The sequence below is a fragment of the Centruroides sculpturatus genome, unplaced genomic scaffold, assembly GCF_000671375.1.
Source record: "Centruroides sculpturatus isolate CEXI.00-Female unplaced genomic scaffold, Cexi_2.0 scaffold1162, whole genome shotgun sequence".
NCBI classification, from domain to species: domain Eukaryota; kingdom Metazoa; phylum Arthropoda; class Arachnida; order Scorpiones; family Buthidae; genus Centruroides; species Centruroides sculpturatus.
Window position 1 is genome coordinate 75618 of NW_019385457.1, and position 13821 is coordinate 89438.

General features: G+C 26.5%; 1 protein-coding gene across 1 annotated transcript in view; it reads left to right on the forward strand.

The window, feature by feature from the left end:
* LOC111639177 (ribonucleoside-diphosphate reductase large subunit-like) overlaps positions 1 to 13821 on the forward strand; it is a 35460-nt gene that overhangs the window by 11311 nt on the left and 10328 nt on the right. The window contains 5 exon segments of the mRNA XM_023384976.1: positions 5039 to 5078; positions 6181 to 6343; positions 7791 to 7932; positions 8659 to 8742; positions 10535 to 10776. Of these exon segments, the coding sequence (XP_023240744.1) occupies positions 5039 to 5078; positions 6181 to 6343; positions 7791 to 7932; positions 8659 to 8742; positions 10535 to 10776 (671 nt within the window).

Sequence of the window (13821 nt, forward strand, 5' to 3'; positions counted from 1 at the left end):
TTAGAATAATTCTGGAGTTTGTCTTTATGGATGCTTTTATACACTAGGATCTTGTTTTACATAGAATTGATATATACAAATTCATGTTTTGATGGATGGTGAATGGTTATTTTTACTTTTGATATATGCATTAATGTATGCATTAATAGACAGAATTATCCCTAAGGATAATTCTGTTTATTAATGCATACATTGATTATTTTTATTATAAAATACACTGTGGAGCAAAAGTGATAGTATAAAAATTAAAAGCCATTACTACAGCCTTTGAGAAAAAGTTATTAAGATGGAACAAAAATAGAAGCTCCTAATTTGGGCATGAAGAAAGAAAGTTGTGTATGTGCATTGCTATCCTAAAACTTTTGACACTGTGGGTCTTTTCAGAAATGCTTGCATATTAGTTTGTTGATAGCAGTGAATGACATCATTAGTATTTGGTTGGTCACACTCTAACCCACTCTTGAAGATTAATGAGTCTGGTAGCAAGCAACTGGTAAGTCACCAGAAGTTTATAGGTAACATTTTTGAATGATGCCTTGCAGTAAGCATGTAAGCATTTCTGAATAGACCCTATGTAACAAAATTAAAACAATAATGGGAGGTGAGCATTAAGCACATTTTAATACTTGTGTGTTCATTTTAAATAATTGTATGAATATCTAGGCAGTTGTCTAGGACTACATGGAGTTAAATGTAAATTTAGACTGCATTTTATTTTACAGTATTTGCTGACAACAATCTTTATGTAAAACATGATGATTACTATATTTTCTAATATATGTATCTATGAATGAGAATTTGAAAGCAAGATAGTTAATTATTTATGTGTGTTAAAAATATTTTAACTTTGAATTGAATTTTAAAAACAGTTTTAAAATACTTAAGAATGCAATTATGTTTATATATTTAAAAATAATAAAGTGAAACCTTGCTAAGTCAAACTGTGTTAACATAATACTGTCTACAGATTCTGGACACAGTATATAGTTTTCCGTATAATATGGTCTCTTTAAATCAAAATTGTAGATACTTTTAACTCAAACCTATTTTCTCATGAACTCTCTATCCTTTGATAAGTCTGTGATCTTAATTTTCTTTTATATTCTGTGTGAATACAGATTATTAAGATAAACAAACACTATTACTACTAACCAAAAACAACTCCTTTCCATTACAACCTTAATCCTAGGGACCTACTGACAGTCTGACACAGGTTAAAATGTCAATGATCATACATTCAGTACTGTGTACGTTGCTTAAATAACAGACTGACCAATGAAATTTCACTGGTGTCCACTTTTTTCTCTTAATGACCAAAATATTAGCCTATTGTATTTGAATTTTGCAGTTTACAACCACCCCACCCTTCATACAAAACTTCCTGTTGGGAAAGACCTGATAAGAACCAGGAGTGAATTATTTATTTATTCTTGCAAGCAATATCAATTCTATCAAAGCTTATAAAATCAAATGAAAATGAAAATCTATTTTATAATTAATTCACTTTCACTTAAATTTTGAGTAATTATTGATATATGCAATGTATAAAATAGCATTTGCTAGTTACTTTAAATGTAACTTTTGACTAATAAATAAATTATATTTTGTATTAAAAAGCTNCGTTGCTTAAATAACAGACTGACCAATGAAATTTCACTGGTGTCCACTTTTTTCTCTTAATGACCAAAATATTAGCCTATTGTATTTGAATTTTGCAGTTTACAACCACCCCACCCTTCATACAAAACTTCCTGTTGGGAAAGACCTGATAAGAACCAGGAGTGAATTATTTATTTATTCTTGCAAGCAATATCAATTCTATCAAAGCTTATAAAATCAAATGAAAATGAAAATCTATTTTATAATTAATTCACTTTCACTTAAATTTTGAGTAATTATTGATATATGCAATGTATAAAATAGCATTTGCTAGTTAGTTATATACTAAAGTTTGAGTAATTATTGATATATGCAATGTATAAAATAGCATTTGCTAGTTACTTTAAATGTAACTTTTGACTAATAAATAAATTATATTTCATATTAAAAAGCTTTACCATACAACAGAAATAAAGCATTGATAGAACTTTTGGCAAGTAAACATTAAATTTTGCTACTGAAGTTCTAAAATGAACTGATACTTGTAATTTTAATTGAACAATTGTATTTATATAAATGAATGCAGTACTTCCATTTTTATTACAAAAATTATATTAATAACTATATCACTAAATTTATTTTGCATTCATTTAACTCATGTTTATGCCTAGCAATCTGCCTGCAAGATTAAATTTAATAGAAATTACTGTTGAAATGTTTAATGGTAATATGTGCAGCAAATTAGCTAATGAAATTTTTAATTTTATGTAAACATTAAGTATTTTGTGGATAAACAGTTATCTTTAATTTAAAATAAAAATAGTGGCAATAAAGTGCAAGTTCTATATTCTATACACAAAACATATATGATCTTATTACCAAAAGTAACATCTTATTGTGAAATAGCAAATGTATATTTTATGTAAGCAGCAAACATAGTCAAAAAAAGCATTAATTTTAATGGAACATATTATTTTTGTTCTTTGTGAAGAGAGTAAGAATTTTATCAGTGCATCAATTTTTTTTTGCTCCAAAATTCAATAATGTAGCCATTTTGTTAACTATATAGAAAATACTTTTTATTAGTACAGTAAAAACTGCTTAGGCGACCACCTGCATTCAATGGGCACCTGTCAAAACATGCAAAAATTTCTGGCACGGAATAGTTTATACATAGTCTGTATAAGTTACTTGTATTAAATGACCACCTGTGTAACGTGACCGCGGGCATGAATTTTTGGTACGAAACAACATACAACTAATAAGCGACCACTTCCATGAATATATCTGGTCTAAACTATTTTTCAAACTCATCTCAAAAACATTTCCCCTTCCTAATATAATGAATTAGTCTAAATTCTTGTTTAAACCCTCCTTTGGCACTTTTCCCATCCTTGAAATTAGGTACAGGTATTAATGAATTAGTCTAGCTACAAAGAAAATTCACTTCAGTTTGTTCAAAAATGTCTGAAAAATGAAAGAAATGTGAATTGCTGTCATTAGAATATCGTGTAATGCAAAATACATATTCAAAAAAACAATAAATACTTTAATTCAAAAATCAGCTTTGCATGCAACCTTCCTTTTTTGATTCTGCAATTGTCATTGATGTAATGAAATCATATTATGAGAAGAAATAATAAAATCGTTTTATTATTAATTAATAATTTTTCTTATTGTACTTAAGGAAATATTAAATACAGTAAGACCCAGCTTAACGTGGGGGATACGTTCCTAGACAACAAAGCACTAAGTGAAACGGCATTAAACAAGGTCATTTTATCATAGAGTAAATGGGGATAGAGGAACATGTGACCAAAAATAAACAAATTTTACTTTAATTTTAAGTTATTTTTATATTAATTTGATATGTTAAATAACATATAAACATGTGCACACAGAAATGTAAAGTTCATTTTTTGTGATTAAGGTCCTGACTTTTCTGAAATTCTTGTTCTTTTGCAATAAAGTCATCAAGTTTCAATTGTCGCTTTTTTTTCTTTCCTTAAGCAAATGTCAGTAGCAGAAGATCACATCCAAAATGCCTTGTTTTGCTTTGGCACTCCTGTCAAAATCTGGATCATTTGCTACAATTTGATCAATGATTTTGGTTATCTTATCAAACTTTTACTAAGGATATCTGTAGAGAAATTTTTTGGGTTCTTCGTTTTCAGAATCTCTATTTTTCAGTTCCACATGAATTCCATGTTCTGCCAGTTCTTGAAGGTCATTGTCAGTAAGGATCTCACCAGAAACCTGCTGTAACTCCTCAATATCTTGCTTGTTTATATCTCCTAGTCCTGCTTTATTGATTAGGTTGAGTTTGGTCAACCTAACGATACAGCAATAGGCTCTTCTCGTTGAGAATTTTTGGATACCTTCAGCCATAACTTCTTCCACACTTCATTCGAGCATTTATCAGTTAATTCTTGCCAAGCAAAGTTGATATTTCCTATGGCATCCATGATGTTATATTTTTCCAAAATTGCACCAATCAAACATAGATTTAAAGAAAGTACACCTTTTTGCCATCTTTTCTGATTGGTTTGTGTTTGCAAATAATTGTATTATATACAATCAATGAAATGCCATGATGATTTAAATTGGCGTAAATTTTGAGCTTCTTTAGGCTTTGAGCAGACCACACTATATCGAATCAGCGTTAAGCGGGATCTTACTGTATTTTAAAAAATACAGTATTTTTAAAGTTAAAATAAGATTAAACTAACAAAAACCAGAACCAAAGTGGTGGAGAGATATGACACGCTTCTATATTGATGACTTAATACACATAACTGAGGAGCGAACAAGTTGAATTAATTAAGTTGGAAAAAGGTAGTGTGCATTATAATCGAGAAAGTGCAAACACTGTATTAATTTTTAAATTATTGGTATTAAATCCATCTTATAAAATCACGACAACTTTTGTTAATCAAGTTATCCAATAAGAATAAAATACCAATAGAGTTCTATCCTTGAAAAAATTTACTTATTTTTGCTCACCTCAAGTTTTGCTTAGTAGAAATAGCTAAAAAAAATGTGCAAAATACATGTGGAAATACTGTATTACAGCACCACTTATTTTGGATGACCACCTGTCTAAAAGACTACTTTTTGAAAGGAACCACGTGTGGTTGCCATACACAGGTTTTACTGTATTACATTTTTTTAAAATAGTTACTGAAAAGTATAGGAAGCATAAAAAAAAAGGTTCAAATAATATAGTAAATTATACAGTTTAAAGTGAGAAATTTTATGCTGCAATATAGTGTTATTGATTTGAAGTTTAATAGAAATAGTAAAATTCACAACTGAGATGAATATATGATTTCTGGATGAAACATTTATTTTTGGAAATATAATAATCATAAATAGTTGTAGTATTTTAAATTTTCAGTATACTTAGAAATAAATTTTTTCAAAATTTTTTTTATTGTAGACAATGGAAAGATCCTATTTGTTGAAAATAAATGGAAAAGGTAATTTTACATTTCTGAATGTTAAAGTAGCCCACTTTAATACAAAAAAATTTTAGAATTTGATATTTATAATTTAGAGTCCTTTGTTAATATTGAAATTATATTTTAAATTTCAGATTTAATTAGTTCTTGCTTTGTTGCATGTCTGGTCATTCAGATTTAAAAAGAAATAATTTTAATTATCATAAAAATAGTTTATATTACTAAAATGCTTTTAAATGAAATCATATTACAAACAATTCTGTTAAAACAAAATTGTTCGTAGTATAATTTTCATTTAAAAAACGACTAGCAATGCATGAATCACTTTGAAGAATACACTGAATACTGATAAGAAGAGGAATAGTAGAATAAAAAACTGAGCTACTAGTTTAATTTTTTTATTCTATAATTATGAATATTTTAAAATATAAATTGTTTTGTATTATTATTAAATATTAGAGAGATCGTGGCTGAAGTTTTCATTGCGAAAATGTGGATGTCGGACATTCACCACTGCCATCCTGTAAGCCTAGAAGTTTGACAATGGCATTTGGACCATCAGTGGAATCATGCTCAACGTTCCAAACGCCATTGTCAAACTTCAAGGCTTACAGGATGGTGGTGCTGACATTCACATTTTTGCAATGAAAACTTTGACTGCACCCTCTCTAATGCTTCTAGCCCTCAATGTAAATTAAGATTAAATTAATTAGTTCAATAAATATTGATATAATAAATTGGATGTGATAACCCCTTCAGTTTATTATAGTTGTATTTATTGGGCTAATTAATTTAATCTTATAAATTGTTTTGATTTGACTAACAGTATATACCTGAAACTGTACACTAATTGGAGAAGTAACAAAATTTTACTGAAAATATAATTAGTGATATTACATAATAAATAATATGTATATAATTATGATAACATTAATAGTGCATGTATTAATTATAACATAAATTACTCTTTATTTATAATGCTAAATATAAGTTGAATAAAAGATTAGTATAGAAAACTTTAAAATTCACTCTAAATCTTATGTAATTCATATTATTTTGAGATTTTTTTCATAAAGGTGTAAATAAAAATTTTTATATGTAAATAATAAAATTTTAATAGTTGCGGAAAGACCACAGCATATGTTGATGCGAGTATCCGTCGGAATACATAAAGAAGACATTGATGCTGCAATTGAAACATATAAATTATTATCTGAAAAATGGTTTACTCATGCTTCACCCACACTTTTTAATGCTGGAACACCTAAACCTCAATTGTCGAGGTATCTATGTTGTCATTGAATTTATATATTATTTTTAAAATTAATAAATTTTATTAAATAACAACTAATATCCTCACATAAAGTTTTATAAAATTATCTGAAATTTATCTTCTATGACTCTAATTTTATAAAATAATTTATTAATATTTTTAGTTAAATTTGATTACATAAAATATGTCCAAATTATTTTTAAAATTCTGTTTACTTTTGAATCTATTTAATTCCAAATCTACTATTAAATTTATACATCAATAATGCATTGAAACCTAAAGTATTGTACAATATATTTAAAAAATGAAATATTAATTATCAGTTGATAGAATATTACTGATGCATTTCTATTTTGTATATAATTTTATTAGTTGCAGCTCCTACAGTTTCAATTTATAAATGTAAAGCAACCATATTTTTACTAATGAATATAACAAAAATTAAGAATTTTGTTCTTTTTAATAATTTTAATGTTTACTTTTAAAAGCATATTAAATGTTCCTTTAACATTACCTACTATATTTTTGTTTATTGTCATCAATTAAAAAAGTAATAAAAGAAGCCTTTCTTAATTGTACTGTTTTAGCACTAGGAAGAGTTAAGTTCAGACTAGCTATCTCTTAACATGCAGCACTGATAAATGCTGTAAAATAATCTCAATCTTGATGCCCTTCATCATCATACCTTCAGAAACTTATGTTGTTTGCAAAAATGTAAGGCTTGATTGCATTTTTTTGGCATTTTAGTACAGTACAGCTGAAGGGCAGTGAGATTGGGGTTTTTTTTTCTTTGCAGTATTGTAGAGCACTATCTTGAGTAACTTTGACTCCTTCTTTCATTGAAATGCTTTTAACTATATTGTAAGACATTTCTGGATCTCTAGAACACAGTAAAAGTATTGCCATTTCCTTACAGAACACCTTATATTTATATATAAATTGAAAAAAATTAAGTTGTTAATTTATTAGATGATTATTAGCAGTTCTTTCAGAAAACTTTTATTAAATTTTGTTGAATCAAAATGATAATGCAATTAACTTGGTTCTTTATTAATGATTTCTTTTTTATTAATAACAGATAACATTTTTCAAATTTTTTGATTTTGTTGATATTGCCACTTTAAAATTAAGACTTTAAATAAAATTTAGCTACAAATAATTAAATTAATTTGAATATAATTTTATTGAGGAAGAGATATTGTTTTGAATAATAATTTTTTTTCTTTTTCAAATAAATAAATAAATAAATGATTAATCCTGTAGAATTTAAAGTTTTATAAATGTATTTCATGAAAAACCAAATCTATTAAATTGTATTAACATGTGTAAAAAATATACAGAAGGCTACATTTTATATTCATTATATTTAATGAAAAATCCAAAATAAAATATAATATAGAATTACCTAAAATTATCCATAAACAAATTGTAATATCATGTAATGCATTTTTTTTCAGCTGTTTTCTTTTAACAATGACAGATGACAGTATAGAAGGAATTTGTGAAACATTAACAAGATGTGCATTGATTTCTAAAGCTGCAGGAGGAATTGGATTAAATGTTCATTGTATTAGAGCGGCTGGAACTTATATTGCAGGAGTATGCATATTATAATTTATTTTAGATTTAAGGCCAGATTTGACTTTTTTCATCGATATTCATTTCGTGTTTTGATGAATTTATAATTTAGAATATAAGTTGATGCTGTTTTTATGACTACTAAATAATTTATCATCATAATCATTAGTTTTTGTTATTGCTTTATTACTCATTAGTCAGTTAATTATCCTTTACTCATGATATTTGAGTATTGTAAAATTTAAGAGAGAAAATTATTAAATTACTATTTGATAAATAGCTAATGAAGAAATCTATAGATGTTTAGTTAAAATGCAGTCAACATAATAATCTTTACAAGTATATCAGTAGACAGTTCTTGCTTTGAAAGACAGAGTATCATAGTTATTTGTTTTTCAAAACAGAACATTGTTGGATAGTATAATATAAATGAAATGTGTTAATATAAAAAAATTGCAACAAACCTTTTGAAACAATTTTATTTTAACACTTTTATACAAGATTAAATATTTATAGATGCCTTCATTTCATGTAAAGTAATACTTTTTTGTAAAAAATGATATCACTTCTTGTTAAAAATACTTAATGCATGTAAAAGCACTGTAAATATTTTATGAAAAAATTTTTAATTACTTTTTAGAATTGTATATACTGTTTAGAAGTTTGAACTATACTGTTAAAGGTTTATATAATTAATTTTTAAAAAATTAAACTTTTAAAGTATTAATTAATAAGTATTTTTTACAGACAAATGGAATATCAAATGGTCTGATACCCATGCTAAGAGTTTATAATAATATGGCACGTTATGTTGATCAAGGTGGAAATAAAGTAAGTTACATTGAGTTATTATATACAAATACTAAATTGTAATTTTTTAATTGAAAGTGTAACAACTTGTATCCTTATAATACTTAGCACACTGAATTTCAAAAATTTATTATGTAAATTGAATGATTTCATTGCAAGACTAATATTCTGTATCTCAGTAAATGTAATTTTTAATTTATTACTACTGTTGGTAGTATTAATTATTAAAAATACCATATATCTGCGCAGATAAGACATGGTATAAATTTTCACTGAAGTTTTATAGTTTTAGCATATATCTATCCTGTAAGATAACCCCAAATTATCAACAGCCTATGAATTTAGTTTAGATGAGCGATCATCATCTGGATAATAACACTGTATAGCATATGCGGAATTATGTCCAATTCGTAATTTTTCGAATGAATGTTTGCAACAATAGCACTACCTTGCTATTGTTGCAAACATTCTCACTGATTAGGGCATTCGGGTGACCTTGACTATTCACAAAAACATCGCATGGGCTATTCTATTTTGCGGACATGTCCTACTCTCTACTAGTAAATAATTACAGTTTGTCTGCTTTTATAATGGTTTTAATTTATATAAATTTCATCTAAATTTTTTTTTTTTTTTTCTGTTCTATAAGACGGCCTGGATTTTGGGGGCCTTTTTTTATGATTCAACTATTGTCTTATCTGTGCAGATATACAGTATTTATAATATCAAAAGAGGGTAATAACAATATTGTAAGGCTTAGTCATTATGTAAAATAATTTAAGATTTTAATTTGTATTTAATTTTATGATTTAAAACAAAAAATGCTTGTGTAAAATAAATGGTTTATTGTAATTTAAAAAGAAAAAGAGGGAGGATAATTGTTGGGAGAGAATACAAAAACTGGCAACTTAACTACAATAAATGGCTGTGGGTGTTTTGTATTTTTACTTGGAAAATTTTTAATCTAAAATTGTCCTTCATTTTAACTGTAGTTAAAAAAAGGAGCCTGGAATAGAAACATTCAAAAGATGTATGTTGTAAGAGGTGTGTTTTGTTTAGTTTTTTTATCTTATGGGCACTAAAAGGGCCAGAAAAAGGCCCTTTTAGTGCCCATAGCTGGGTGATGAGGAAGAGAGTCCAACATATCAAGTTCAGATCACCCTTGAAAGATTCCTGGGGTTTTTTTACCTGCCTGGATTTGTTTTTGGATCCCTGGTCCAGTAGGCTTACATCTTATCCATCTTGGCCATCTGGCCTACCAGGCATGTTCTAACATTAAAATGGAGATCCAGACGTTCTTGTTAGTCTTCTTTGTTGTTGATTTTTGGAATAATTAACTTTTTACTTCTTTATGTTGACTTTTTTAATGGCAATTAACTGTTGTTCATTATAAAACGTTTTGGGCTACAATTTGAAAAAATTGTAGATTTATAAATTCCCACTGTCGTCTGTCTGTCCATCTGTTTTTCCTTAATCTCGAGAATGAAGTTAAATAGATGAAAGCAAAGACCAGCTATGGAAACCTTAGGGGCGGGAGGCCCCAATTAACTATATAAGAACTTTCAATGCAAACTGGAAGTCATCTTATTTCAATTCAAAAATTTTTCCCTGAAAGATATTAAATAGATTGACTATTGTTAAAGGAAAAATATTATGTTCAGGGGAAAGTTACGACTAATTGAAGTGGAGACAATATATTTTAAATTAAATAAATTCAAAATACAATTAAAAATAACTGCTCTTTCTATATAATTACTTTCAATAAGATTTGTTCAAATTAATAAATATAAAAAAAATTAATTTCTTTAAACAGAGACCCGGTGCCTTTGCTATATATCTGGAACCGTGGCATGCAGATATTTTTGAATTTCTTGATTTAAAAAAAAATACCGGAAAGGAAGAATGTCGTGCTCGTGATTTATTTTATGCACTTTGGATTCCCGATTTATTTATGCAAAGAGTTGAAGCTGATGATATGTGGTCGTTGATGTGTCCTCATGAATGTTCTGGATTATTTGACAGTTGGGGTAAAGAATTTGAAGAGTTATATAAAAGGTAAATTACAATGTAATTGTTGACTTGTTTTCGTCTAAGTTAAATAAGGTAAAAAGTATTTTATTTGAAATTTTCTCTATTTCTTTCATATTTGATAAAATCTTATTTATGGTATATAAAAAGAAAAATTTGTTTTGTTAATAAACATATAAAATAGAAAAGATGCACGTGGATAAAATTATTTGTTCTAAATTCTTATTCTAATGGTTTAATTTGGTGTAATAAGCTTTGATTATTGTTTCAAATATAAAAATGGTGATATTCTAATCCTTGTTTTTAATTTATTTAACTATTTAAGTGCATTTGAGAAAATCCTAATTATAAACTACAGTAGAGCATTGATTTTCCGAAAGTCAATCATCCGAAAGAATTCCAGTTGGCAAATTTAAATTTTCGCCAGTGCTGTGGCGCTTCAATCTTTGTCTATGTCTTGGGCTACTAAATTAACATATGAAGTATAATTTTTTATTGTTTTTATATTTTTCAATATATTTATTTTGTTTGTACAAAATAAAAAAATAATTTTTTACGATACAATAGTCTTCGTTAGGCTTAACGTCGACGAAAATTCAACGCGAAGCGACANTTTTTTTTTTTTTTTTTTTTTTTTTTTTTTTTTTTTTTTTTTTTTTTTTTTTTTTTTTTTTTTTTTTTTTTTTTTTTTTTTTTTTTTTTTTTTTTTTTTTTTTTTTTTTTTTTTTTTTTTTTTTTTTTTTTTTTTTTTTTTTTTTTTTTTTTTTTTTTTTTTTTTTTTTTTTTTTTTTTTTTTTTTTTTTTTTTTTTTTTTTTTTTTTTTTTTTTTTTTTTTTTTTTTTTTTTTTTTTTTTTTTTTTTTTTTTTTTTTTTTTTTTTTTTTTTTTTTTTTTTTTTTTTTTTTTTTTTTTTTTTTTTTTTTTTTTTTTTTTTTTTTTTTTTTTTTTTTTTTTTTTTTTTTTTTTTTTTTTTTTTTTTTTTTTTTTTTTTTTTTTTTTTTTTTTTTTTTTTTTTTTTTTTTTTTTTTTTTTTTTTTTTTTTTTTTTTTTTTTTTTTTCTGTTCTATAAGACGGCCTGGATTTTGGGGGCCTTTTTTTATGATTCAACTATTGTCTTATCTGTGCAGATATACAGTATTTATAATATCAAAAGAGGGTAATAACAATATTGTAAGGCTTAGTCATTATGTAAAATAATTTAAGATTTTAATTTGTATTTAATTTTATGATTTAAAACAAAAAATGCTTGTGTAAAATAAATGGTTTATTGTAATTTAAAAAGAAAAAGAGGGAGGATAATTGTTGGGAGAGAATACAAAAACTGGCAACTTAACTACAATAAATGGCTGTGGGTGTTTTGTATTTTTACTTGGAAAATTTTTAATCTAAAATTGTCCTTCATTTTAACTGTAGTTAAAAAAAGGAGCCTGGAATAGAAACATTCAAAAGATGTATGTTGTAAGAGGTGTGTTTTGTTTAGTTTTTTTATCTTATGGGCAATAAAAGGGCCAGAAAAAGGCCCTTTTAGTGCCCATAGCTGGGTGATGAGGAAGAGAGTCCAACATATCAAGTTCAGATCACCCTTGAAAGATTCCTGGGGTTTTTTTACCTGCCTGGATTTGTTTTTGGATCCCTGGTCCAGTAGGCTTACATCTTATCCATCTTGGCCATCTGGCCTACCAGGCATGTTCTAACATTAAAATGGAGATCCAGACGTTCTTGTTAGTCTTCTTTGTTGTTGATTTTTGGAATAATTAACTTTTTACTTCTTTATGTTGACTTTTTTAATGGCAATTAACTGTTGTTCATTATAAAACGTTTTGGGCTACAATTTGAAAAAATTGTAGATTTATAAATTCCCACTGTCGTCTGTCTGTCCATCTGTTTTTCCTTAATCTCGAGAATGAAGTTAAATAGATGAAAGCAAAGACCAGCTATGGAAACCTTAGGGGCGGGAGGCCCCAATTAACTATATAAGAACTTTCAATGCAAACTGGAAGTCATCTTATTTCAATTCAAAAATTTTTCCCTGAAAGATATTAAATAGATTGACTATTGTTAAAGGAAAAATATTATGTTCAGGGGAAAGTTACGACTAATTGAAGTGGAGACAATATATTTTAAATTAAATAAATTCAAAATACAATTAAAAATAACTGCTCTTTCTATATAATTACTTTCAATAAGATTTGTTCAAATTAATAAATATAAAAAAAATTAATTTCTTTAAACAGAGACCCGGTGCCTTTGCTATATATCTGGAACCGTGGCATGCAGATATTTTTGAATTTCTTGATTTAAAAAAAAATACCGGAAAGGAAGAATGTCGTGCTCGTGATTTATTTTATGCACTTTGGATTCCCGATTTATTTATGCAAAGAGTTGAAGCTGATGATATGTGGTCGTTGATGTGTCCTCATGAATGTTCTGGATTATTTGACAGTTGGGGTAAAGAATTTGAAGAGTTATATAAAAGGTAAATTACAATGTAATTGTTGACTTGTTTTCGTCTAAGTTAAATAAGGTAAAAAGTATTTTATTTGAAATTTTCTCTATTTCTTTCATATTTGATAAAATCTTATTTATGGTATATAAAAAGAAAAATTTGTTTTGTTAATAAACATATAAAATAGAAAAGATGCACGTGGATAAAATTATTTGTTCTAAATTCTTATTCTAATGGTTTAATTTGGTGTAATAAGCTTTGATTATTGTTTCAAATATAAAAATGGTGATATTCTAATCCTTGTTTTTAATTTATTTAACTATTTAAGTGCATTTGAGAAAATCCTAATTATAAACTACAGTAGAGCATTGATTTTCCGAAAGTCAATCATCCGAAAGAATTCCAGTTGGCAAATTTAAATTTTCGCCAGTGCTGTGGCGCTTCAATCTTTGTCTATGTCTTGGGCTACTAAATTAACATATGAAGTATAATTTTTTATTGTTTTTATATTTTTCAATATATTTATTTTGTTTGTACAAAATAAAAAAATAATTTTTTACGATACAATAGTCTTCGTTAGGCTTAACGTCGACGAAAATTCAACGCGAAGCGACACGCAACGGAGAA